At 39.1% G+C, this 27,429-nt stretch overlaps 1 protein-coding gene across 1 annotated transcript in view; it reads right to left on the bottom strand.

The window, feature by feature from the left end:
* Nucleotides 1-27,429, bottom strand: part of WAC (WW domain containing adaptor with coiled-coil) — a 61,832-nt gene that overhangs the window by 7,915 nt on the left and 26,488 nt on the right. The window contains exons 4-11 of the mRNA XM_056857977.1: nt 14,586-14,692; nt 13,669-13,784; nt 13,474-13,586; nt 12,206-12,523; nt 8,253-8,498; nt 5,804-5,926; nt 4,325-4,473; nt 2,624-2,739 (exon numbers count right to left, since the gene is read on the bottom strand). Coding sequence (XP_056713955.1) covers nt 2,624-2,739; nt 4,325-4,473; nt 5,804-5,926; nt 8,253-8,498; nt 12,206-12,523; nt 13,474-13,586; nt 13,669-13,784; nt 14,586-14,692 — 1,288 coding nt within the window. The remainder of the gene's footprint in view (nt 1-2,623; nt 2,740-4,324; nt 4,474-5,803; nt 5,927-8,252; nt 8,499-12,205; nt 12,524-13,473; nt 13,587-13,668; nt 13,785-14,585; nt 14,693-27,429) is intronic.

Here is a 27,429-nt window from a genome sequence, read left to right as displayed (position 1 = left end):
TTTTGAACTAGACAGAGTAAAGAAGACAGGTTGGAAAGCCAAGGACAGATCTAAAGATTTAATCCATTCCACCCCCACACAACTGTTGTAATGGTCAATTCCCAGAATTAACATGAATTTGACATTTAATTTTCTAAGCTTTAAATTGCAGCACTGCAATTTAATATCTATGAGAGTTTGCCATAATTCCTAACTGTGTACCATGCAGGAGAAATGCATGTTCAAAAGCCATTAATCTGTGGTACAAAACTAATGCAAAAAACCTAATGGCCTAAGTACCTCATAAAATGTGTGCATACACACAAACACATACGTTTATTGGAACATTTTTTCCAGACATTTTTTTCCTACCAAAATTACATCCATTCAATTTCTAACAGAATGCATCGTGAAAGCTGTAAGAAATAGTAGCCTTTTTCAATAGCCTATCATACAGCACAACATTCAAACACTACATAGCATGGGATTAGTTCAGTCAGTTGTGAATAACTGAGCATATAGAGCCATGGGATTTAATTTTCTTTCTACAAATGAATCAAAACTCTTCTCAAGCTTGAGCACATGACCACATTTTTCATTCTTTTTAAACAGGCATCTGAACACCATCACATCTTCAGCAACATTATTATTAGGGATGATTGCAAAGATCTGTGGACACTAGAGGGTGTGGTGACAGTGTGGATCTCTATTTGACACAGGAATACTCTTGCAAATGTGGAAATCTTGGCCAATTCACTCCATAACTTCCTTAAGGTACTGAAAGCCTTAAGAAAGTCTTGAAAGCACATTTGTCAGTGTCTCTACATTGCATAATCATGCAAGAAATGTACCATGGGATTTATAGAAAGTTTACTGATTGTACGAGTTCCTTGGATCGTAGTTTTAAGCTCTAAATTGCTCCTATGACTGAAATTTTCTCTAAGTGCTGCTGCAGCAGTTCTTTAGAGATCTTAGCCTACACTGAACTTATAGCACTTAACATTTCTTTACCTGCCATAGGAACTCCTCAGATTGCACAACTGCAATCGAAAGGACTCAATTAGGACTTAGAAAGTTTCTTAGAAAGTGTGAAAAGAGCACCATCTTGGGACCACCTCACTATTTAGGGGTTTAGGCTAATGTGTTCCCATGACTTCCCTAACAACCCCAGAACCTTAGGGAAGTCATGTGGCACATTTGCCAAGGTCATTATATTGTGAGACTGCACAAGGGCACTGTTCAGGTACATAGTTTCCATGGAACTGGAAGGGAGGGAGGGAGGGAGGGAGGATGTCTTCTCTATTTCTGGGTTCTGCTCAGTGTTCATGAACTTTGAAAGAAGATCTTTGGATCAAATCCCAGGCAAGGAGAAGGATCAATCCTAACAGAAGAAGCCAGTCCACCACTCGGAGCAAAGTAGCAAAACTCCAAACAGATCTCTTTTAGAAAGACAGGAGTTTAGCTTGTGCATAAACTGAGAGGTTTCACACAGTTCAGAATTAAATAGGGTACATGAGGCTTTCTCTATAGATGAATATGCCATCCCTCATAATTCATACAGACATCCCTCATAATTAGTTGCAACTTACTGTGTTAAATGCACAGGTGCTTTTTATGCTGCCATTAAACTCTACTTGACTCTATAACAGTCAATAATAATTCCAGAAGATTTCTTTGATCCAAGTATTTATTCAGCCACAAAAAACAATTTCCTAGATTAAGTCAGTCTGAAGAAAGCAGAAAGAACGTGCCTAGCCAGGCTAAGACTTTGTACCCAATGTACATTTTAACAAGATCATTGTGTCTGCTATTACTTTTCATATCAAGTCTTTCAAAGCAGTTCTAAAGACATGATATATTTTACTTAACAAAAATTTATTCAAAGTTTAAGATACATAACCTATAGAACAAACATAAAGAGTTCAGTTTCAAAGAACAGAATTCAGCCATTCTTAACCATGTGAACAGATCCATATCAGTGAAATCATATCAAGCTACAAGGGCGTTGTAACCATGTTCAGAATGTATGAAGAGCTGATTTTTTACATTAACTTTTATGTTACACAGCACAGATGCTAGCATATTGCTTTTTAAAAAGGTTAATTTGATATGGAAATTCTACCTATTTACCACCTTCTTGTGGCAATCAACATGTTCTAAACGGTTATGTTTACATTATACACTAACTCTTTTCTACCAATTTATTATCATCAAGAGAGTGCACTGGGCATTATAGGTAATATACAAAATGCCCCAGGATCTCAAATCATATTTGGACTCAACCAGCACTTGGGGTGAAGAAACAGCATGTGAAGTCTGTTTGGTTCTTCAAGTATAATTAAAGGCAACAGAATTCCAGAATGGGCAGATGTCAGCTCACTAAAGACAAACACAAATATGAGTTTGACATTACAATATCACCCACAAGCTGTAACCACCACATCTGAAGTTGCCCTGCAAGAGCACTGCAATGTACTCCCCCTTCTAACACAAGAACGCTGGACTGAATATTTGACTGGGCCTTTTGACAGTGTGACCCTTTCCAGTTAGACCCTTCTATGACCACTGACTTCAATGTACTTGGAAGGGTGTAACTGTGCTTCGGATTGTACTGTGAGAAACTTGAACCAATGTTAATATTTACCTTGAACGCTGAAGACTTCGTGGAGAAGCAGGCTCATGACCTTGTTTGTCAGCAATCACTGGCTGCTGAGATGCTGACTGTGAAACTGGTCCTTGTTTAACACCTGGAGTAGTAACCTGAAAGTTCAGAGGCTGATGAGATTTTTGCATTATTAAACGTAAAATAGTGTTGTTGTTTTTGGTTCTTGGATTTATTGGGCCACCATCCATCTTACTGGCTCTTCTGCTTGATCTGACCGCTACGACATTTAATTTTTGCCTCTTCTGCTTTTGCTATTTTGAAATTTTACTTTTAAAAAATCCTGCTCTTTTAATAGAAGGGTTGATTTGAGAATCTTATGATTATAAGGCAGGATATAAATGAAATTTTAGTATGACATGTCTATGACTGGCATTAGCAATGTACAAATTAAATGTGCTTTATACCTTTAAATGTGTGTTATTACCTTCCTCAGTTAAATATGACTAAGAATTTAGTAATCTACTGACAAAGAGAGAAGTGATACTCAATACAAATGTAAAGTGAAACACATTGGGACAAAAAAAATCCAACATCTCATATGCACCAAACTTAGTCACCTTGCGTCTCCATAAGTTACATGCTGAGGTTATGGCAGAAAACAAAAACACCAGAGTGTGTATCTGATAAAAGGAGACTTGACTCTCAAAAGCTTGTAGCCTGAAAATCATGTTGGTCTCTTAGGTACTACTGGATTCGAATCTAACCAGAGTGTGTGCAGGTGTTTATGGTAGGAGTTGTAGGAGTTTATGGTAAAATTACATTATAAAACCATTAAAATTACCATTAAAAACATGCATCATTAAAACAATTTTAAAAAGTTAAAAAACAGAGTTAAAATGCATACAAAACATAAGGCATATGTAGAACAATTATTAACCATGATATCAGTATGGAATATTTATGTTGAACAGAATGTATGGGGGGCAGACAAGTTGTCATAATCGTGAATGAGGAATCCCCATTTGAAGCTACATACAAAATGCAAGCACACGAGTTAACAAATTAACCCTGCCCCAAACTGGGATTCTAAATCTGGATTAAACCCTGGTTTAAAATGGGGGGAGCACAGCACTGGACTAAGTGCAGTTAACTTGAATACCTATATTTGTACCTCACCAGAATGTTTCAAATTATGATTTTCTGCATCGGGGCCAACAGTATGAACACTGCAACCACCCATAGCCATGTACATCCTTAAACAGCTTGAGTAGCAGAGGGGGCTAAATTTTATACTATAAAAAACATTTAATACAACAGTACAGTACAAGGATTCCTGTTATAAATTAAAATTCTATGATTAAGATAATTTAATTGACCATTATAAACTGCTCATTCCATAACTTTGTCCAAGTTGCTTGCCCAAGCACTCCTACAGAATATCAATTCGAATATGGATAAGACAAGATTTTAACTAGGATTTCATGGCTCACACTTCCACAAGCACTTTTTACACAGAAATCACAACATCTTTACTCCTAGATTCCAAAGCACAAATTTAGTACCACCTGGAGGAACAGCTGTTGAAACAGATGATGCTTTAGCTCTTTTATTTGAGTCAGAGACCCAAACATTTTGTTTAGAAATATTTAAAATGTTAGAATTCACGATGCTCATGTATGTTTCTGAAACTTCCACTTAGCTGCACTTCTACCACCACAAAGCATTAAATTAAAACATTACCTTTGGCTGTGAGGATACAGGAGGTGTACTCATCAAAGGCTTCAGAGGAACTGTGTTAGTCTGAGGCGTGCTTATCCTCGGAGAGACATATGACCTTGGTGATGAGGCATCCGATGTTAAAGACATTGGGGACTGATTAGATGGCTGAGCTGTGAATAAGACCATGAGAGTTTTATTAAAATTGGCCAAATCCAAGTAAATCATATAAAAAAAATTACTGATCTTAAGAAAGCAACTGATTAAAGAAAAGAAAGCTGTGACTAATAGTAAGTTAAGAGACTGCTCATGGTACTAAATGGTGGTCTGAAATCTCAAAGAAAAAGGCTTAGGTAACTCAGCAGCTACTCAAGCAGCAAAACAAAGTCATTTCCAGAAGTCATTTCCAGAAGGCACCAGTGCATTGTTTGTAAAAGCTTGATTCTGAAAGTTTTCACCTACACTTTTAGCGACCAGAGAAACTGAAGTATAATGGAAACCTCATCTAAGTTTCCGCAATGGTTCTCTTACGCAATTAGAGCTCTTCCATACCATATTTATACAATTCAATGACTCATCCTTATTTACCTACATTAGATAGCCATATATACCAAGATTCTTGAGCCTGTGTCTAACTTAGAGAAGTTCAGTGTGTTTAAACAAGCAAGTCAGTAGTACAAGACCACTTCCTGTTCACCTATTCCTGAACTTCATAACTCCATTGCAGTAGCACAACAGCTCTATAGGAGGAAGTTATTCATTTACGGCAAGCCTAAAAGAGTGCAGGGAAGGAGTATTTGCCCTTTCCCCTGCATGCCAAGAATTTGGAACAGCCAAATGGAATCGGAGACACACTCCCAGCATGAGTTTCACTTCCACCACTCTACTATACTGTTATGAATCTCCTCCCCACCAGGATTCCATCTACTCTCACAGGCTTGAAGAGGCCAATTTATACATTTCCCTTAGTTTCTGCCCCTGAGGCCCACCCCACAACCCTTATGTTCTCTATGGCTGGCCTAGTTTTGCTGATTTCTTGACTGGAACATCACCCAGTTTACTATTAGATATTATGTGAATAAATGGAATGTAACTGGGCTGCTTCACACTGAATTAGAAGGAATAAGGTGTGCATTACGAAATCACAGCTGTATTACTAACCTAGACTAACAGAAGATATGGACAACGAATTTTTTTGTGGTTCTTAAGTCAACAAGGTGAATGCCAAAGTGAATATAATCTGTTGCTTGATTTGCCCTGTATACATTTATGCTAGAATGAATGGGAAGCATTTAGAGTAAATTCATCAGGTAGCAAAATCTACACACACACACACCGGGGTTATTACAGATTCTTGTCTGGAAAAGCCTTTAGATAAAGCAAAGCACCTTTCTGCAAACTGCACAGATAAACTGACATCTGACTTCTTCAATTTGCAAGTGAACACTTTCAGAATACCAACAAATATTCTTACACAGATCCGACAAGACACTTGTAAAATACCTTGTGTAGAAAGCTGTGCTGCTTGGGAAATCAGGGATGTTATATTAAAAGCAGATGGTCCAGCAGTGAGAATTTTATGGAGTATAGATTGCAAAGAGGCTTGGGTCACAGCAGCTGTAAGGACTAAACACAAATCGGTATGATCAGTCTTGTTTCCTGAACTGAAGAGTTTTACACCTTTCTTTTTCAAAAGACAATTAATGCTATGAAACGTAACTAGTCTCAGTAGGCCAATGACAAGAACCCATTGCTGTCTCCCATTCTCCTGCCTGCTTCAGAGCAACTGGCTGCTGCTGGAGTAGTACAATATCGACCATGACAATATTTTTAAAGACATTCCTCAACCTAAGATACTGGCAAGGAGAGATGGCCACAACTGAAGTGACATCAAGCTATCAATGAGGTCATTAAGAACACTTGATATTTCCAAGCCTTGCTACCTGGTTCAGTTGTTTGTCCCAAGAGAGACAGCACATATAAGAAGACTCCCATGGATGAGAAATGCGAAAGACAACTGGGTTGTACACTCAACTGGGTTGTACATGTGGCAGTTTTGAACACTCTGACTACTCCCAATTTAGATGGAATATAGCACCAGTATGGTTAACAGCAGGTAACCAAAGGTGTTCTTTCCTGAGCACAAGCTGTCTTAGGTTTGCATGTGCTTGCCGAGAAAGAGGGTTGCACTTAGAAAGCAGCCCTGCATCCAACCACTATTCCCACTTGCTTGTCTCTACTACCCTCATTGTCACTATTAATACGACAGCAGTAAGCATCTTTCAACACATTCTTTAGGAACCAGGTAGCTGTCTGTGTTACTTCCTATCAAAATGAGGAGGAATAAGCAGCAGCCAGGGCAGCAGAAACTACTTAGAGAGGAACTGAGAAGGGAACATGAGCAAGGCATGAGGACTGGCAATAGTCAGAGGAGTAACCAATACAATTTACCTTGGAGTATGCCCCACTGACCTTAATACAACTTTTCAGCAGACAAGCACAGAACAGTGTTATAATGTGTTAAAGATGAAGGAAAACATCATCCAAGATATATAGAACCTAGCATGCAGTATCCAACCCCCAAACTGTCTGTATGACAACTATTTAATATTTTACAGGCTCTGTATTCCCCATTATGTATTCCCCATTGTTAAATTTAAACTTCCTGTTGTATGACCATCTTTGCATATGCAAAACTGCACTAGTGTTACAGAAAGATGTACACAGTTTAGTAGATACACGTAAATGTCAGAGGTCCTTCACTGTACTTTCTAATACAGGTTCCTTAAACAGCATGCTAGTAAGTTTCAATATTTTAGAAAGTGCTCCTTGTTTGAAATACAAGCAGTTTTGCTTTTGCCAGTTTATTTAGAAACTTTCTATGTCACCTCTCCAAAGAACTAGCTCAAGCTGCTTAAGTAAAACATAATAAATACACCATAATAGTGGTTGTTACTTAATAAACTATAAAAGCCAGTATTTAAAACCCAGCAAAAGCATAAAACAAGTCTCAAAAACAGTTCTCATCCTAGAAACCTCTCCTTCCTGGATTCCTGTAACAGTGTGACTATCCCTGGTTCAATCCTCGGCATCTCCAATTAAAAGGGACTAGGCAAGTAGGTGATGTGAAAGACCTCTGCCTAGAGAGCCGCTGCCGGTCTCAGTAGTCAATACTGACTTTGATGGACCAAGGGTCTGATTCAGTATAAGGCAGCTCCATGTGTTCAAACAGAATGTAAAGGAACCAACCTGGATAAAAAGAAACATTTTGTTCTGGGTGCGACAGTAGGGTGTAGGTGCCAGGTGAGCCTCAAGGAAACGGGCACACTACATGTGAGGCTCCACCATGGAAAAAGCCCTGCCTCTGGCCCAAAGGTGAACTGGGTAAAGGTAACAGTCCTGAGAGTAGGGCTTGTGAGGAAGATCTTAACCGACATTTAAGTCAAATAGCACATTATATTCTATATAATGGAAGCCTTAGCTTAAGCCAAAACAAAAGGGTGAAATAACATTATGAAGCAAACATGTGGGTTCCCCCCACACATTTGCCTAACATTACCTTTGGGTGTGTGTGGCCAATTTGCAGGAAAAACAAGCAGAAAGATCCCCCCCCAGGTTAGCCAGTTTTCCCCATGCCATTTTAAACTATTTGCAAAGACTAATAAGCAGGAAAAAGCAAAAGGGGAAAAGAGCAAAAAAGGGGGGAAAATGCTGGAAAGAACCTGTGGGGTGAATTAAGCCCTTACATTCTTGCTTGTTGCTTCGTCCCTGCAAGTGCTCCCTGCCCCCTGCTCCCTGCGCAAATGCATCAGACCCACATATACCATCCAAAGAAACTACTACACACTTTAACCAAAGATTACAAAACATACATTTGGTCCTGTTATTAGCAAACTACCCCACGATCAAGATAAAGCTGAATCAACTACTAAAAAGGTAATCTCCATCCTACCTTCATTTATTTTTGATATATCTACACTAGAATTATTAAGCTGCAAGGTGGCTTGAAGGGCAGGTAGTAATTGTCGAAGGAGATTTGGATCCTGAAGCAATGGAGGAATTGGCGATTGAGAGACAGGTGAAACAGGGACTGCAGAAGCAGATGAAGTTGGTGCAGAAATTGGATTCAGCCCAGAAGCAGATGATGTGGAAGGAGCTGTGCATGAGTGGGTCAGAGACTTGTCCATAGATACGGATTCTGAAAATTAAAAACAGACATTCAGTCTCCATCTCAAGAGAAAGTACTCATTCTTTCCCATTTTCTACAGTTACAAATTAGACAGGATGAAAAATTAAAAGATACTACAGCAATCTGAGAAATAATTTGTTCTTATAATGTGAATTATCTATTTGAGAATATACAGCCTGCTTCCAAGGTAAAAAAAAAACAGGATAAAAACAATGCCGAGGCAAACTACATTACATTTTAATAAATACCCGCCAAAACCATTACAACTGATAATAAAAACAAATGAACTAGTCAAGCTTTCTTATTAGATTAGATTAATTTTAGATGTGAGGATATTTATAGTCCATCAAGGACCAAGCAGAGAGCTACAGCTTACACTAGATGGTAGAGAATACTATCAGCAGAAAGCCAAAAGAGAGAAGGCTTCATTACCCTTGCAAATAAACCTTAAAACTCATGGTGGCAGTATTCCACTGGAAGGTGAATTCATTCAGGTAGAAATAGTGTTGTAAATTTACATACAGATGTGATGCATTACCAAGGCGATAACAGCATACATGTGTACATGCACACAAAGCTGCCAAAGGTTCAGAACAAGATTTCAGATTGGGTTTTCTGAAACTGGACAGCATCAGATCTTTGAAAAATGTATGAAATTCAAGCAATGGAAACACAGGAAGAGATTCCAGATGGAGAAGTAAGCTTTACATTATGCTCTTAGATTTGCAGTTTTGAACTGTGCTGTCACATAGAAAACCTGCAAACGTCTTAATTTCAACCATCCTTTGAAGTGCTCAGAGAAATTCCGTACAACTATTTCCTTTAAATGTTGCTTTTTAAGTGCCTATGCTGCACAGAAAATCAACACACATACTTTCAGTGAGCGAGAACAATCTGGGAACATCTTGCCAGATGCAGAGTATCTCTGCCTGCAGGTAAAAAAAGCAGGGTGTGGCCAGAGGTGCAAGCATGTTTGTGGGCAGGGGGGAGGGGTTCTACTATAGCTATCCTATTGAAGAAGGGCCTGCTTGCTTCATATGTATTAGGTCTGGAAATTTCTGCAAGTCACTTTGGGGCCTTCAGGAGAAAAGCAATTTCAAAATGCCCTGCAGTGTAGAGAGCATTTTATAAAAAAAGTTCCTCTTCCTATGCACTGTGCCCACAGAGGGCCTCTGTGCTATTTGCCCAGCCCTTATTCCCTACCTGGAGCTTCAAGGGGCCACCTCATCTGCTCCATCTTAAGAGTCCTCGGGGAGGAGCAGGGGAAACAGAGTTGTCTGGGGAAACTTGCTTTCAGGCCATTGCCTCGCCTGGAGAAAGGTGCCCCCAGAGAGAAGCTTTAACTATCACCTCAAACATCTATAAAGACTTCTCCCAAGGAAGAGAACAACTGGCAGCATGCACAAGTTTCTACCCTAAGTAGTTCTCTAAGGCAATACAAGCACTCATCACCATCAAAACAAGGAACAACCTGAACTTTTTAAACTCAGGCAGCTGTGCCACAGGTGCCCACACAATGACAAAGAAAAAAAGTATATACAAATGTCTTAACCATATAGAGTGCAAAGAAGAAAAAACAAGCGATGCAGGGAAGACAGGCAGAAAGACAATCTTTATTTTAAAACAAATTTGAAAAACAAGTTTATGAGAGAAAAAATCTTAGAAGAGATCCAAGATGCTGCTGTGGCAGATGAAGAGCAACTGAGCAAGGTGGTGTGACTCCTCCCCTCGAGATATGTGCAGTGTCTTCAGGGCAGTGGTTCCCAACCTTTTTTTGACCAGGGACCACTAGGGCTTTTTTGTTCGGTGCAGGGACCCCAAGGTTCAAAATAAAAATTCCGAGAATTTGAAAATAAACTTTAATCATAACTGTTAGTTAAACATTAAACTTAGAATAATATTTGAATATATATTTTTATAACTTTTAATTGAAAATATTAATTTATTATGGGTGGATAACTTTGTTTTGCGGACCTTAATTTAGTTCTCACGGACCCCCGGTTAGGAACCAGTGCTTCAGGGTAAGGAGGTTTCCATGCCTAGAAACTAGCTCTAGAAGTTCTGAACTGTAGCTCCGCACAAGCACAAAGCATGGCATAATGCATGGAGATGACAAAGCAGTAACTAACTTTTTTGTAATTGCTTGTGATACTGAAACTGCATTTCAAATTTGGTGGAACATGAATTAGACATAACAGTTTTATTTTGAGGTGATGTGTTAAATAGCAATTCACACGTTTTGAATATTTGTGGTTTTTCTTCTAACCCCCTCCCTCACTTTTCCCTACTTCATGCCTTGGCAGAAAAGAGAATGTCATCCCAGCTGTGCTGACAGAAAATGGAATGATTTCACACACTTTCCTGAAGCACAATGGCCAACATGGCTATTACTCCACATAGGTCTTACAACCTCAGGGATCAACTTTCACAAGATCAACAGGTACTGGGAGAAGGCCTGCAGAAAGGAAATTCTGTCTGTGCAAGAATTACAGATCACTGCTATAACCCTATATATGAAATTAAGCATTTTGTTTAGATATGCTATACATTTTGTTTAGATTGCTATACATTTCATTAAGATAAGCCCAAGCTAGGGGTGGGGGGGATAAGGAACTATCTCTACACACCTTTATATGTCTTCATCATTTTCCTCAGATATATTTTTTCTAAACAAGAAACCACAACCTCTAAAGCTCCATGATCAACCAAACATTTCAAGTTTTTCTTCTTTAATTTTTTTCAGAATATCCACCTTGAGATGGAGCAACTAGTAAATACAGTAGTTAAACACTGAATGTCATTCTCCCCCAATACAGAATGGAGCCTTGCAGCACCTTAAACAATAACAGACTTATTGTGGCATATTTTCACTTTATTCAGGTTTAACAACCCAAAGGCAATGCACCAAGAAAATATTTAAGAATCAAAAACAGCAAAGAAAATTTTTGCCACACCAACTGTGCATGCTTTACAAAATGCACAATAAATACATACAATTTTAAAGGTGCCACAAGACCAATTTTATTTTTGCCACAGAGCTATGCCTTCATTTTCTTTGAATTTATCTGCATTTTCTGCACACTAACACCCCATTCCTGAGGACTGGCCTGAAACAGGAGTGGAGGCGGTATGACCCCACCGCCAGAAGGACCCTCTTATCACGGAATAAGAGGCTCTTACACGGGGGGGCAGTTCCGTCAGCGCCTGGGCGCCACGGAGCTACACAGTGCTCCTCCGAAGCCACAGCCTCTCTGGGACCTAAATCCCAGAAGAGAAATGCGACACCGAAATGGGGGGGGGGGGTGTTCCCAGGGGCGGAGTTGACTGTAGCCAGCTTCCTAAGCCCCTCCAGCAACAGCATTGCTGCGCCAGGTTTTTCTTGGCACAGCATCACTGTTTTCAATGGGGCAATTTCCCCCATTTTCACTTTTTCAAAGGGGATTTTTAGCCTTGCAGCAGCCAGGGAATCTTTTAATGCCCAAGAAACTAAAATTTGTTGAAATGCTCATTCTGATGAAGCAAAGAAAAACAATTCAATACCTGGATACATCATGTGAACTGTACTGCTATATGTTTTGAAATAGAAAAAGTATTAAAAATTAATGGTTAATAACATCTTCTGCCTTCTGGATAGTACAGACTACAGATTAAAAATTAGATTTTGCATCAATAGAAACAATACCATGAAAGATGAAGTAACATGAGCATGGTTTTACCTGATAAACCTTTTCTTTCTGTTTTCTGAGAAGGGGTGGAAGAAGTGGGCGTAGGCAGTTTTGATAAGGAAGATGCTCCATTTGCATCAAATGATTTCTTTGGCTGGTGGTCAGATTGTAGAGAAAATGGACTAGGAGGTACAGAACTTGGGGTAGCAGATGGGTGAACCACTGTTTTGATGGGATGTTGTACAGGGTTAGAACTACAGTGAGTCTCTGTTCTTGGCAGTCTGTAGTCTCTGTCATTGTGTCTGCTTGTCTGAGACAAAATATTCTGTGGGAGCATGTTAGCGGCATCACTGGAATGCTTCTCCTCCACTTTTGTTGTCATTCACAATGTTGCAATGAGAAACAGAAAGGACCAAGTTAGAGCCGTAATACTGACATGCACATATTATCGAGTTTTACTCTGAAAAAAATCTGTACAATTTTATTCCTAACAAATCCTATCAATATTAATATTAATGCAGGAAAGTCACATCTGGGTGAGTTTTCTTAAAATGAAAATCTACAGAATACTCTAACACTGGTAATATTGTAATTATTCAGGACTTCCATAAAAATACAAAAAGCAATACTCTATAATTACTAAACTTGGCATTTCTTAAAATGAATAAAGTGTAACCATATACACACAGAGTTGGACATCGCCAGTTTTGCAAGAAGGAAGATGGGTGATAAACTCACTGAAGCACACACACACACACACACACACACACACACACACACACACACACACACAACACAAATCCTCAAACTACCAGCTTAGCCTTTTCAGGGGTCAAAAGGAGCTATGAGGAACAGTCTACTTCTACCAGCAGAAACCTGTTAGTATCCAATCAATAAATAAAGCTTGGTTCTCAAGAAGACTGAACATGCCTCAGGATTCAGCTTCACATCACAGTAAGAAGTAACATAAATTTTAACCTGTTCCTTGCTAGAAAAAGCCACTCAAATTGCTTAACCACCCTGTGTCACATATCAAAGTGCTGAACAAAGCAAGGTTTAAAAAAAGTAGTTTATGATTCCGTGCGAGACCTGCTATTTGGGAAAAATCTGATATACAGACAAGAGATTCCAGGGCTCATGCAATTAATGTTCATGATATAAACCACAGGAATTACAGCAGTGCCTACACACAAATCAAACAGTTCTGCTCAGTATCTGAAAGCAGACACACACATAAAGCTTAGTATTCCTTGAAAATGGCAGCACTGAAAGAGCACTGAAAATGGATTGGCACAAAAATATTTTATTAGCACACATACTTCCACTAGCAAACCCACTCGCAGTGGTCGCCTGCATCACCTCTCTTCTGTAATCCCTGTCTTTTGGAAAACTGTTGACAGACATTTTGCTTGCTTCTTTTTGCCTCTGTTCTCTGGAAACAAAAAGTGAACAATTAAAAATCGTATTACGTATACAATTCAGAATTATACATCTAATACATTGTAGGCACTTACCTTTCAAGCCATTCTTTTGGTTTTTCCCACTGTGAAACTTCTGTCCGGCAGTTATAGTAGTATTTTTTACCAGAAGAACTAATGTGCTCAGACCAATCATCTGCAGAATCATAGGGCTTGAAAGAGAAAAAACAACAACAGAATGAACAATACACTGTAGCAATTCCATCTTCTCAAATATAAATTTCAATTGAAACAGCATATATTCCTGACAAATTCAGTAGATTCACTTTCAAACAAAGCAGCTTTTATTTAGCAATGACATCCCTCATTTACATGCAAATACTTGGGCTTCTCAAACAAAATGTTAGCTGTGGAATTGGGCGTACAGGGTTGTGCATTCTGTGTCCCAAACAGACACAGCAATTTCCCCTTCTATTCCCTTCACTCACTACTTAGTTTGTCATGAACCCTAATTAAACAGAAACTCAATTTCAGAACCTGGAGTGAGAATTTTTTAAAGGTATCTGGGATGCCCCCAGGTTACGAAACAAAACAGAAACCAAAGGTGGGTTAAGAGTGTTCAATCCTATGATCTGATACAAAATCCCAGTAAAATATTAAGTCTCAGTGGCCCAAAATGTGTATCTGTTTTCCCCTCATGGTTCTTGGTCATGTTTCATCCCCCATACTTTGAATCTGCAACCAGACTACTCCTTCCAAAAAACTCAAGTCTCCCCAAAACCCCAATGCTGAGGTCAAAACAATAGGCACAGATGAGTTACATATGAACATTGTTTGCAAAATTTGTTCTGAGCTCAAAGGGTGAGCTCAATCTGAGCAGAAATTCCCAGGAATACTCAACAGTTTGTCCTACCAGTTTCTATTCAGATTTGCCTCTCGTTTTTGGAAAAGAAAATATTTATCTAATAAAATATTAACACACAATTTAGGTAGAGTTCATTATCAGTACATACCGCATCAGATGTTTTGCTTGGATTATTGCTAGGATTAGAAGAATGTGAATTTGAGCTATGAAGAGCACTGTGGTTATGAGAATTTTCTTGTGGAGAGTAACTGGTCCCTAGAAAACACAATCGAAGGTCTGTATTAATTTTTTTCATTAAAAATTACATAGTTAATTCATTTTGAAGCACTGGATATAGCAATATATAGCTAAAATTCTGCTTTGTATTCTTGCGGTATCTGTTCACCCCCACTTCAGTGAAGAGATGCAGGCACTGAACTTCCAAAACAAGTAGAATTAAGTACACGTATTTGATTTGTGCATAGAAAGAAAGCAATCTAAGTACAGGGCTTTGGCTCTACAAGTTTCACAGTAGCATGCAGGAATTTACTCAGTAGATTTTGAAGTAACTCTATTCAGATTAAGCCACAAGTGTTTTATGTAAACTGATGCTGCTCGTTTACAAGGTTTCCAGAATCAGGTACTTCCACATAACTCAGGGCACATGCTACATTTCAGCACTCAAAAGTGTCTTGTTAATACACAAATCAGAACAGTGGACATCCATCTCTCTGTCAGGACTCAGTGACCAGTTTCGGCACTTTCCTCTCACCTCAGAAAGCAGAGATTTTATGTTTAGATTTGGAGGTCCAAGAAGAAGGGAGAATGCAGAAATGTTAGGGGAGAATTTTGTTTTTAAAAAACCTAAAATCAAGACTAAAGCTTAAACTATAGGAAATTTGGGGGGGAATGAAGACAATTTATTGACTTTTGGAAATAATAATAACTTTTAAAAGCAATACTTTAAAATGTTTCCCACAGACTACTCACAATGTTGCAAAATGTTAATCTCCAGAAGTCAGAGATAATCTCTCTGCAGCACTTGCCTAGTGTATTGAATAAGTAATACCCTTAAAACATGATGTTGGACAAGTACTCTCAAATACTCTAGAGAAAATTCTGTATTTCAAAAAACAAAACCTACAGATAGTTGGTGCATATTGTTCCTGCAACACAGCACCAAGGTTCATACAGTATAGCTCCTCTTGCTATTTGTCCAAGTTCCAAGTCAAGTGAAATAAGACTGATGATTATTTGAAAACATATGGAAAGGGCTGAAATGTTTTCATGCAAACTCCATTTTCCATAAAGCAAAAGCTAAGTTTCCACAGCATCCAACTCTGATCCTTCAAACTCTAATTAGAGAAATAAACTTGAGCCATGCTGAGCCTGGTCTAGGCTGGGGATGGAGGGCGGGATATAAATAGAAAAATATATATAAAAAATTTACAAAAGTATGTTATTTACTGAGACGGAATTGGAATTGGGAAAGTTTAATTAATGTAGATAGCCAGGTCCATCCGTAGTTGCTTCCATGTACTGTATAAGATTATGCAACTGCAAAGTGTTAACTGTATCTCCAAATGTTTAGGAGGGGAAAGTGACAGAAGATCTGGTGGAGGTGAGGTGAGGGAATTTTGCTGGCAGCAAGCTAGCAGCAACTGAGATCCATCTGGGCCATCTTGCTTCAAGCATGAGCAGGGCCAGAAACACGTGCTCTTCGGGTCTTAATGCAAAGACTGTTCCATCAGGACAAGGCCAGGATCTGCCTGTTTTCATTATAATTTGGCATTTTTGCGAGCTGCTTTGGCTGAAATGCAAACAAATTAGTTGTATTATGATTTTTGACTTATCTAAAAAACAGGAATTCTGTACTTCCAAGCACAGATGATAAAAACTAATATTATAATGACATATATCCGTTTTTTAAACATATTTTTCCAAATGGTAGAAAAATACTTCGGCTAGGGCTTGACAAATCCCAGGCATCGGGCTGCCATGTTACCTGGGAATTTCAGTGTGATGCCCAGTATATCTGAATCCACTTCTAGACTTTGGCCTGGAAGAAATTGGAGGCAGAGATGTTACAGTTGCTATGGCAACTACTGCCTTTTGGCTTCAGCTGGGGGAGGCAATGGGGAGGATCCAGCCAGCTTTTTCACTCAATCTTGCTCAATTCCCTTTCTTACAACAATCTCAGTTCCATGTGGCTTTTGTCCATGCAGGTCCCATGATCCCCAACACAGCTTTCAGGTAGTCAAAGTGGACTCTCCCTCCCCTTTTTATTCAAGCTGGTTACATTCATCCAGTGATTTCTCCTCTGAATCACAGTGCCTTGGGCTCAAGATAGGAAGGGATGAAAGATGATGGGTGACAGCTGGTGACAGCTGAGGCAGATATGCTCAGTGGACACTGCCACTGCTGTTACTGGTTGGTGTGAGTTGTTAGCACTCAAGAGGCACTCAAGAGGCTGCACGTCTCAGGATAAGGCAGGGTTTCCCTTTTGAGCAGGGAGACAGAGGGCTAAGATGGGGGGCACATGGGAAGGGCTGCTGGGGCTTGGAGGTACAGGGAAGCAGGGACCACCAACTGGATACTTGGTAGTGCAGCTTGGTCTCAATTATTGACCTATGAGCCTATAAAAAGTCATTTGCCTTGGAGAAGGTAGCCGCTGGATGACAAGTTGCTCTTGAAGCAGACCTGGATATGAGCCCTCTTCAGACAAAAACTTTTATCTGGAAAGGGGGAAATCTAGTGACAAATTCACATCCACAGGCCTGGAACTTTTCTGTGGCTCCTGGAAGTAAATCAATTTTGTTTGTGTCAGAGATAAGTTGCTTAAGTGACTGACCAATTTCTGGCATTTTTGTGTCCCAAATCTGACATAAAGACCTTGGCAAACTGATTGTGGGGTTTACATTTTAAGAGGTCAAATTCAGACTCCAGACAGCAGATATCCAATCTGAATTTGGTGAATTTTAAAAAATTGAAAGGAGAGAGGACAATCCAAAATTTATTATCATGACTATGTAGGGCATGGCCTTGTGATATCACTGGGCAGGTGAAGAACAAGCCTGGTTCCTAGATCCAAAGAAAATATATCAAGGTCAGATCTGGTACCTTAGGGTACAGCCTCTTATAGCGTCAATACTGGGTATACTTGTAATTAAAACATATAATCAAAAACATATATACTGTTGATTTCATAGTGCGATTTTATCTTCTAGGTATGCAGAATGTATTTAATGTTATTTAAGTAGTAGTGCTAGTTTAATTCTGACGAGGATATTTCACATATTTCAATCGTTCTCAAAACAACGATTTTCAATTGTTTCCAAACAATGATTACATAACCCAAAAATAAGTCTGTTCTATGGCTTAAACTTCTTTTAAATTTACAGTTCTGTGCCTATGTGAGACATATTACCAGAAAGAGAATAAGTCATTTGAGCACCGTAACCTCAAAATGGAGAACTCTAGAATATGCCAAGATTGTTAAGACAATTTCACACCACACAAAAACAAGAGATAGGGCTCACATACTCCAAGATACATAGATTACCACAGGAATCTGAAAATGGGAAGTTTCCATCTCTCTCCTACAAAAAAACTCAACACATATCAGCAGTGATTATTACATATTCAAGAGTGATTGAGCTACTCTCATACTACCTAAGAAAACTGAGATTCTGCAAATGTGTAGCCAAGTAATACTTATTGCTAGAAAGGCTGGAAGGGAGATGTTTTTATATCTAGCCATTACATTTCAGGACATGAAGCTTATAGTAAGAGGCTGACACTCCCACACAGAACAATTTTTAGTAAAAATGACCTGCATAAGCACCCTAGGCTCATGACTTTGTTTCACACCCCATGTCTAAAGCCTCTCCATTTTAAGATCATAAAGGAAAGGATACTGGGTAAAGGCAGCAAATAAGGAAAAAAAATTCCACCTGGTAGCAGTGATAAAGATTAAAGAGAGGAATCAAATTAAGAAGCCCTTCTAACTTTTCTTCCTTCCCTTTCTGGTACAGGCTACGGACTTATCATCCACGAATTTCTCTAATCCCCTTTTAGAACCAGCTACTTTAGTAGCCATAACTACACCTTGTGAAAGTGAATTCCAAAAATAAACTGTTCTTTAAGTAAAGTGCTTTTCTTAGTCTGCACACCAACATTATCAGGTGATGTGAAGGACCAGAAAAATTTGGAGGAAAAAAACCCTTCCAGGACTTTTTGATTTTTCCAATTGAAAAAAAATGGGAAGTTTGGAGAAGCACTGAAAAACATCATTGGGAAAGAAAATTTCTCTTTTAGAATGAGTGAAATGTGTTAAAATAGTTTAGTGTGCAGCAGTTCACAACTCTCTTGTGCTTTAGGTTGCCTTGTTCTCTGCTGTTGTACACAGCCAACATTTGAGATATCCACCATGATCCCAAGATCTCTTTCCTGGCCAGTCACTGCCAGTTCAGACCACCAGTATATATTTAAAGTTAGGATTTTTTTACTTAATGTGCCCCTAGGTAGGTCACGGCATCTCAATTTTCTTTTTTGATATTAAGTTTAAATTGAAAAAACAGAAGCAAAACTAGCAGCAGAATAAACCAAAACTTCAGGAGGAAGATGGGCATACTTATTAAAAAATTTAAAGTACAGATTGAGTGCTGACGCTAAAATGCTGAAAGTTATTGATTTAAACCTTGCAACTTTAAATATGTTAACACATGGCATGAGATGCAAGGATATTCATGAAATAAGACAAAAAATCATAATAAAGATGTAATTCTCAATTCTTTATGTCTTTTCTATGGCCTTTAGGAATAAAAGTTCCAACCAGAGCTGAGAGAGACCTGCAGCTTGGCCCCAACCTCCTCTGTGCCTATGGCAATGAAATAATTTCTGCTTGTGACCTGAGTCTTGCCATGTGAGATAGTTAGTGAGGCATTTTTAAATGACTTGACATTTAAAAAGTCTCTGCTTGCCTGATCAGGTAAACTGGATGAGCAACTGGTGGTGGTGGTGGAGGAAGTGCAATCAAGTCACAGCCATCAAGTCACAGCCCCATTGGGTTATCAAGGAAACAGACATTCAGAGGTGGTTAGCCACTGCCTGCCTCCAGGTAGCAACCCTGGACTTCCTTGGTGGTCTCCCATCCAAGTACTAACCAGAGCCCACCCTGCTTAGTTTCTCAGATCTGACATGATTGGGCCAGCCTGGGCCATCCAGGTCAGAATATGAGCCCAACACTAAATCAACCTTCTTTACTATTCGTAAGTAAATTATCAGGGGTCAAATGAATGGGCTGAGCACATCAGTCAACTAACTGTATATAGTCAAGTAATCCAAAATGTCACTGTTTAGCAGGTGGCAGCTTACCTTTTTAATTATGGTGACATTTGTTAGCAAGAGTAGGAGGGCTGCTTGGCCCCTAAGCCACCAGTGGCAAACCTAGCAGCAAAGCTTCTCTAACCGGCCACCTGTTGTAACAGCAGGCATCTCCAAACAGGAATATAGGCAGGCAATGGTAAATATGCCTATGGCTCCATATTTCTTGCTCCAGGGAGCACTCCCTCTACATCATCTGGCCATCTGCTCTGTAAAGCTTCTGCGAAGGACTGGCCAACATGAATGCTGACGGAAAAATCGGCATACTGTAAGCACAACTGCCTTTTAAAACAGTGTTTCTTAAACCATTGCTGTTTTACCTATGTTATTTTCTAACTAAACCAATCATGGTATTCCAGTATAAGAGAAAAAAAATACTTGTCAGTGAACCTTTTATATGTATTAAAAAGACTTATCATAATAATTCATTCATTTTTCCACAGTTTCAAAGTAACACTTTTTTAAATTTAGCACAAATATCATGCTTTGGTAATGATAAAAGTATCTTTATTAGAATAATAATAATAAATGCTTGATTAACTATGACTGAAGAATGGCAAAATATCTGTAATAGATTTATTTGGCAGAATAAAAAAACAGATTCAGAAATAGCAATCTATATGAACTTAAAGGCAAAGGTGGGATAGGAATGCCAAATTTTCTAGTATATTATCAGGTAGCTAGGATAAAGTGGTTAAAATCATGGGTAGTAAACAATGAAAAGGAACCTTATATTAAAATTGAACAAGATTTTGTTAAATTTCCGCTAAATAGATGGCCATGGGTAAAAAAAATGATAGGAATTTTTTTTATAATAAAGATAATAACTGCATTAACACCATTCTAAAACAATGGGATGTATTAAGAGAGAAACTAGCTCCAGATATTTCCCCACTGTCTTCCTTCCTTTGGAACATTTTAGCCGAGAATCCAGAATTCGAACTCCCTCGCAGAATAAAGATACATAAACAGAATGATTATCATTATTGGATTAAAAATAATAATAATTTAGAACCTCTAGAAAAAAATTTGGATAAGAAGTTAATATTACCTTTATAGAATATTTACAAATGAAAAAGTACTGGAATAATTTAAAAGAAAAAGAACTAACTGAAATTAGAGAAAAATCTGAGTTTGAGAAATTAATGCTTCAAGATAAAGTTTCAACTTCAAAAATATATGCAATTTTAGTAAAAGAAAATTTAAATTCAACATTAGGCTATAGGGACAAATGGAACATTTATTTAGATAAACCACTGAGCGATCAAGAATGGGAATATATTTTTTCAAAGGGATTGGATTTCTCAGTTAGCTTGTAAATAAGAGAAAATCTAATTAAGATGGTATATATGTGGCATTTAACTCCAATTAGAAAAAGTAAAATCTACAAATCAATGAACGATAGTTGCTGGTACTGCGATAAAAAAAAGCAGACTTCATTCATATGTGGTGGAAGTGTGAAAGAGCTATAACATTCTGGACTGACAAATCTATCTGTTGGAATGGAGATTGATATCCCCTGTAAACCTGAGATACTTTTGTTAAATTTAGCCCCTAACCTAACTAAAGATAAACGATGTATGGGGTTACACATGAAAACTGCTGCTAGAATGACTTTTGCCAGACATTGGAAACAAAAAACTCCTCCAAAGATAGAGGAATGGTTGGTTAAAGTAAAAGAAATATATGTATTAATTAAGTTAACAACATATCAGAAAAATGGTGATACAACGAACCTAGACGAGCTATGGTTACGAACTGTAAATAAAATGGAAAATCTTATAATCGAGGGTGGGGAAGGACAACTTTCTGCGATGACAGTCTAGCTATTTTATAGAGCAGGGTTCTGCAAACTGTGGCTCCCGAGCCGCATGCGGTTCTTTGGCCAGTTGAGTGCGGCTCTCCGAACTTGGTTCGGAGCCCCTGCTCTCGCGCCTGCTCGCGCCGGCAGCCGAGCTGCGGAGCCGGCGCACCTGAGAGAGAGCAAGCGCGAGAGAGCAGGCGAGCGGGCGCGCTGTCTCTCCCACCCACCCCCGCCATGAAGAATGGCCAGGTCCCCCTTTCCCTTGCCCTCAATGGTTGGGAGGCTAAAGCCTCCCCTCCCCTCTAGCCGCGCAATTGCTTGGCGGGCGGCTCGGAGGTTCCTGCCGCCCCGCCTATCAGCTGTTGGGCGGGGCGGGCTTCCTTTGGTACACCTGGCCTCCGGCTGAGTCCCATTGGGAGGCCGTGTCTACCCACTGGCTTTCTTGGCACTAGACCTATGGAGGCCCATAGAAGCCAATTGGTAGACCTGGCCTCTGAAGGGGGACTTTTTCCCCTCTTCGGAGTCTAGGTCTACTGCCAAAAAAGCCAATGGGTAGACCCGGCCTCCCAATGGGACTCAGCCGGAGGCCAGGCCTACCAATAGGCTTTTATGGCGGTAGACCAGATGAGGACTCCGGATGGGGAGAGGGAAATGGCAGGGACTTACAATTTAATTTTTATCAATAAATAAGATCACTATTAAGTATGATATCAAGTTTTATTCAGTGTACCTATAGTTTAATTAAGACTTAAAACTTTAATTGAAGTGTATTAAGTTAATAAACAGTGTACCTACCTATATAGTTTAAGTTTAAGAAATTTGGCTCTCAAAAGAAATCTCAATCGTTGTACTGTTGATATTTGGCTCTTTTGACTAATGAGTTTGCCGACCCCTGTTATAGAGGATTAAACAGTGAAGCTGTAATATAGAAATTCAGGGTGTGTTTTCTTAAGTTTACATATATATATTGCATTTTAAATTATGAAGACTGCTATATGTTTTTTTTGGTTTTGCTGATGTTAATTTTATTGAATAAATATAATTTTTTAAAAAAATAAATGCTTGAGCAACTGACCAATTCTCCTATGCAATAGATCTATGAGTCAGCGCAAGTCAAAGGAATTACAAAGGACTTTAGATCCATATTTTTTACTAGTTCTTTCCAAATTCGAACTTGTGAAGGACACAAGAAACTCACAGATAGGATAAAAAGGACTCCACATTACCAGCCACTCCAGAAATGAGATAGACATGGTTGCAGGACAGAAGAGCTCCAAGAGAAAGATGGAGTATCAAGTAAAATCAACCCAGACTACAAGTATCAACAGCCCAAACATTCCTAGAGCTTAACATCTGACATGAAGTCTGACCACTGCAACAGAATAATCCATTACTAAACTGTTGTTTTCCTAAACAACAACAGATAGTGCCAAAACAAGACACTCGCTACTTGATTCAAATGACTGACATCTAACAGGAGGGCTAGATCCTGAGAACACGAAATATTTCCAAGATGATTTCTCTAACATAAAAGGAGGGAAGGCATATCAAGGGCTAGAAACATCTCCCCCAGTAAATAGGGGACAACAAATAGGGGACAAAATAGGGGACAACAAAGCCCCCCCCCTCCCCGTGGTGATACCTAGTACATTCAAGCCTATTTACCCATAAGAAGCTCATGCCCTCCCAAATGCTAACTATTTCTTGTGACACAGATAAGGTTAACTATATCTGATTGAACACGTGGTCCAGCTATTTAAGAGGCACATGTTTCATCCAACTATGAGACTAAATGGACTTGCTTTTTATTTTTACAGAACTACGTTATACACTAATTTGCCAACTCAGCATTTTCAAACTTATCAGACATTCTCTTTCAGTTCTGAAAGGAACACTGAGCAGCATTAATGTAATGTTTTCAAGGCAGAAAATGTAACAACAGCACATTTCCTGGTGACTGTCGCTTGACCAATACACTAAAGCAGGCTAGACAAAAATAGATGACCAAAAATAAGAATGTCTTCATTTTAAAGATACACCCTATTTTCAAAATAATACTGAATACATACACATTAAAGCAAAAGTTACACTTATTGGGCTGGATTCCAAGCCCTGCCCAGTACTAGGCTCTGGCAGAAGCAAATTTTGAGCACTTCCAGCAACCTTCTGGGTACTAAAAAGAGAAGTGGGAAATCTACATGGAGAAGAACTCATACAAAGCTGGATCATGAAGGAGGCAGGCAGGCAGGCAGATCACCCCTTTTGCCTCACTCACTAACCAAGCATCTTGCATAAGAAAGACCTCCACTAGCAGAAAGACTAATAGCAGGAGGGACGATTCTCCCGCCTTTACTTTATTTTAGATTTATACCCCACCACTCCCCTGGATCACAGGGATTGGGGTTGCTCACAACAGTTCAATGATCAAACAGTAAAACATACAAAATCTTAAAAATACAAGATAGTAAGATAGTAACAACCATCAAAATTAAATTCATCAATTGGCACCCGGCAACCTACATCCCAGACCGCTGCCAACACCAGGCAGCACTGCTGATAAGGTGGAAAATTGGCCTCAATCATCCTCCACAAACTCCCCCTGCCTGGCGGAACAACTCCATCTTACAGGCCCTATGGAACCTAGAAAAATGTCATCTGGCAGAGAATTCCACCAGGCAGGGGGAGCTAACAAAAAAGCTCTTGCCCTCGCTGAGGACAGTCAAGCCACCTGTGGGCCAGGCACTACCAGTAAACCACATGAAGAACAAAACGTTCTTGGGGGGACATATAGGGAGAGGCGGTCCCGAAGGTATGAAGGTCCCAGACCATTTAGGGGTTTAAAGGTAAGAACCAGACCCTTGAACTTGACTTGGAACCCAATAGGCAACCTGTGCAGATGCTCGAGTACAGGCTGAATATGAGATGACCACGATGTATTGGTCAACAGCCTAGCAACCGCATTCTATATAACCTGAAGTTTCAGAAGTAGCCTCAAGGGCAGCCCTGTGCAGAGCAAGTTGCAACAGTCCATCCTGGAGGTGACTGTGGCATGTATCACCATGGCCACGTCAAACTGAGACAGAAAGGGGGACAAGCTGACGAAGATAGAAAAATGCCAACCTCACCACTGAAGACACCTGTTTTTCCAGGTTGAGAAAGACATCCAACCAACCCCCCAGGCTCTTCACAAAATCCACCACCAATAGCTGAAACCCATCAAGAGCCAACAGCTGTAGCCTCCCCCACACAACAACCCAGCACTTCCCAGCCATATAACTTCTGCTTTTGCTGGATTTAGCTTCAGACAGCTCAGTCTCAACGACCCAACCACAGCATCCATGCCCTGGGGACAGGGACAAGAGATCTGCCTCAGGTTTCCAGCAGGAGGAACAGCTGGGTGTCATCAGCACATTGGTACTGACAAGCTCTGCAAGAGGGCACATACCAATATTAAATAACATCAGGGATAGGATCAACCCGAGGAACCCCACAAGCTAGGGGTTGCGCCTGGTCGAACACTCATCCCCAATGGCTAGTCTATGACTAAGTCCCTGAAGGATGGAGGTAAACCATGCAAGGGCAGTATCACAAACCCCCAAGGAGGCCAGGCGGCTGATCAGATGGAATGGTTAACAGTATCAAACACAGAAGACAAATCCAATATAAGCAGCAGCGCTGACCCACCCTTATCAAGATGGATCCAGAGGTCATCCATGAGGGTTACAAGGCCAAAACCTAGCCTGTATGGCCAACATAAATCACACATTATATTAAGAGCACAGGGGCTGGCAAACTGCTAGTGACTGGTCTCCCTGCCCCTACAGCATAGTATATTTCACCACGATATTCTGCTAAAAACATCTGGCTGAACTAATTTTTATGTTATGCTTTTAACTGCTATACATTTTCATATATATGAGAAGTTCATAGAAAGTTAGGACACTGGTCTGCAAGAAAATGTCTTCCCTTCTAAGGTTAAACTACTTGAAAATCTGGGAAGAAATAGAAAAAGATTTGAGTCTATGGTCAAAGATGAACATTTCATGGTTAGGAAGGATATCGACGATAAAGATGAACGTTCTTCCTAGACTAAATTTTTTATTTCAATTTTTGCCGATTGACATCCCCGAAAGGATATTAGATAATTGGCAAAAACAAATCAACCTATTTGTCTGGAACGGAAAAAAACCGAGAGTAAGATTCAAAGTCCTTCAAGATGAAAAGAAAAGAGGAGGGCTGGCAATGCCCAATATTAAATTATACTACCATGCAGCCTGCTTATCTTGGATAACCGAATGGATAAAACAACCTAAAAGTCGGCATGTTACTCTAGAACGGGCGGACTTGGGACAGGGTTTTCATAAAGTTTTGTGGGACCCTAAATCAAAAATTCAAAAAGATAAAGTACAAGAAGATTGCGATGTCAAAACAGTGTTATTGAGAGTCTGGAAAAGATACAAAAAGAGAATAAGTCCTTCTCCACCATCTATAATGTCACCAACTGAAGCTTATCATGATAATGTTAAACTAAAACCGGGTGTTCATTTTACCTACAATGACATGATAGAGCCTACGGGAGAAATCAAGGATATGATTAAACTTCAAGAAAAATTTCAAAAGTTGAATTGGTTAACTTTTTTATAACTGAGATCCAATTTACAAAAAGACTGCTTATATCCACAACCATTCCGTGAACTAACCGAATTTGAGCAGTTAATATCTAAAAATGATTCACACATACTAGGAAAAATATATAAACTTCTCTTGAAATACGACACAGAAGAAGAACAAGTGAAAATAAACATGATAAAGTGGATGCAAAATCTCAGAGAAATGATTAATATGGACTCATGGGAAAAACTTTGCTCCTCCGAATTGAAATACACAGTCACCCAAGAAGTGAAAGAAAATTGGTACAAGACCTTCTACAGATGGTACCTGACTCCTAATATGCTTTCCCAAATGACAACTCCAGGGGAAAAAGGTGCATGTTGGAAATGTCAAGAATCAGACGGTTCTTATTTTCATGTTTGGTGGACGTGTCCAAAGCTACAACTATACTGGAAAAGAGTTCATCACGAACTACAATTGATGTTAGATATGAAGTTTACATTCAATCCAAAATTTTATTTACTCAGTATAGTACCGTCAAATTTACCTCAAAAATTGCATGACGTTTTTAAATATGCCACAACAGCTGCCAGAACAATCCTAGCAAGAACATGGAAACAAACCCACACACCTGAAATAGATGATTGGAAAGAAAAACTTCTGGAATATGCAGCAATGGCTAAAATGACTGACGAATTAAATTTCAAACTCAGTGAATCTACCAAGCAATTTCAGGAAAAGTGGGCATCTTTTTATACATATATGAAATGCAACTAACATGAATAATCTATGCTAAAATATTATAATACTCTGTTGTATACTTTCTATCTTAAATAACTGTCAAACAAGAATAAGAATTTTTAAAATATAAAAGACTATCATGATGCAAGAACAACAAACCAAAGCCATTTTGTAACTATATTTTATTCAGAAATCATTTTACAATACTGTATTGTTTTTACAATGTTAACATTTACCCCTTTCCTTTTTTCCTTTCCTGTACCCCCTAAAGACATAAAGAAAAAAAAAAAGAAAAAAAGAAAATGTCTTCCCTTTGTGTCCTTGTATATGTACATATAGAAGCAAACAGAAAAGTATTTTCTCTTTATTTCAATGTAAGTTATTCTGTGTCCAAAATAAACTCCCAGCTAGCATCCTAATGTGGTTAGATTCATAATAAGAGTAAGCTGTTAAATATATCATGGTGATTTTC

Source organism: Euleptes europaea, chromosome 11 (genome assembly GCF_029931775.1).
Source record: "Euleptes europaea isolate rEulEur1 chromosome 11, rEulEur1.hap1, whole genome shotgun sequence".
NCBI lineage: Eukaryota > Metazoa > Chordata > Lepidosauria > Squamata > Sphaerodactylidae > Euleptes > Euleptes europaea.
The sequence above is the reverse complement of the archived record's forward strand: the minus strand, read 5'-3'. Positions and strand labels throughout refer to the sequence as shown.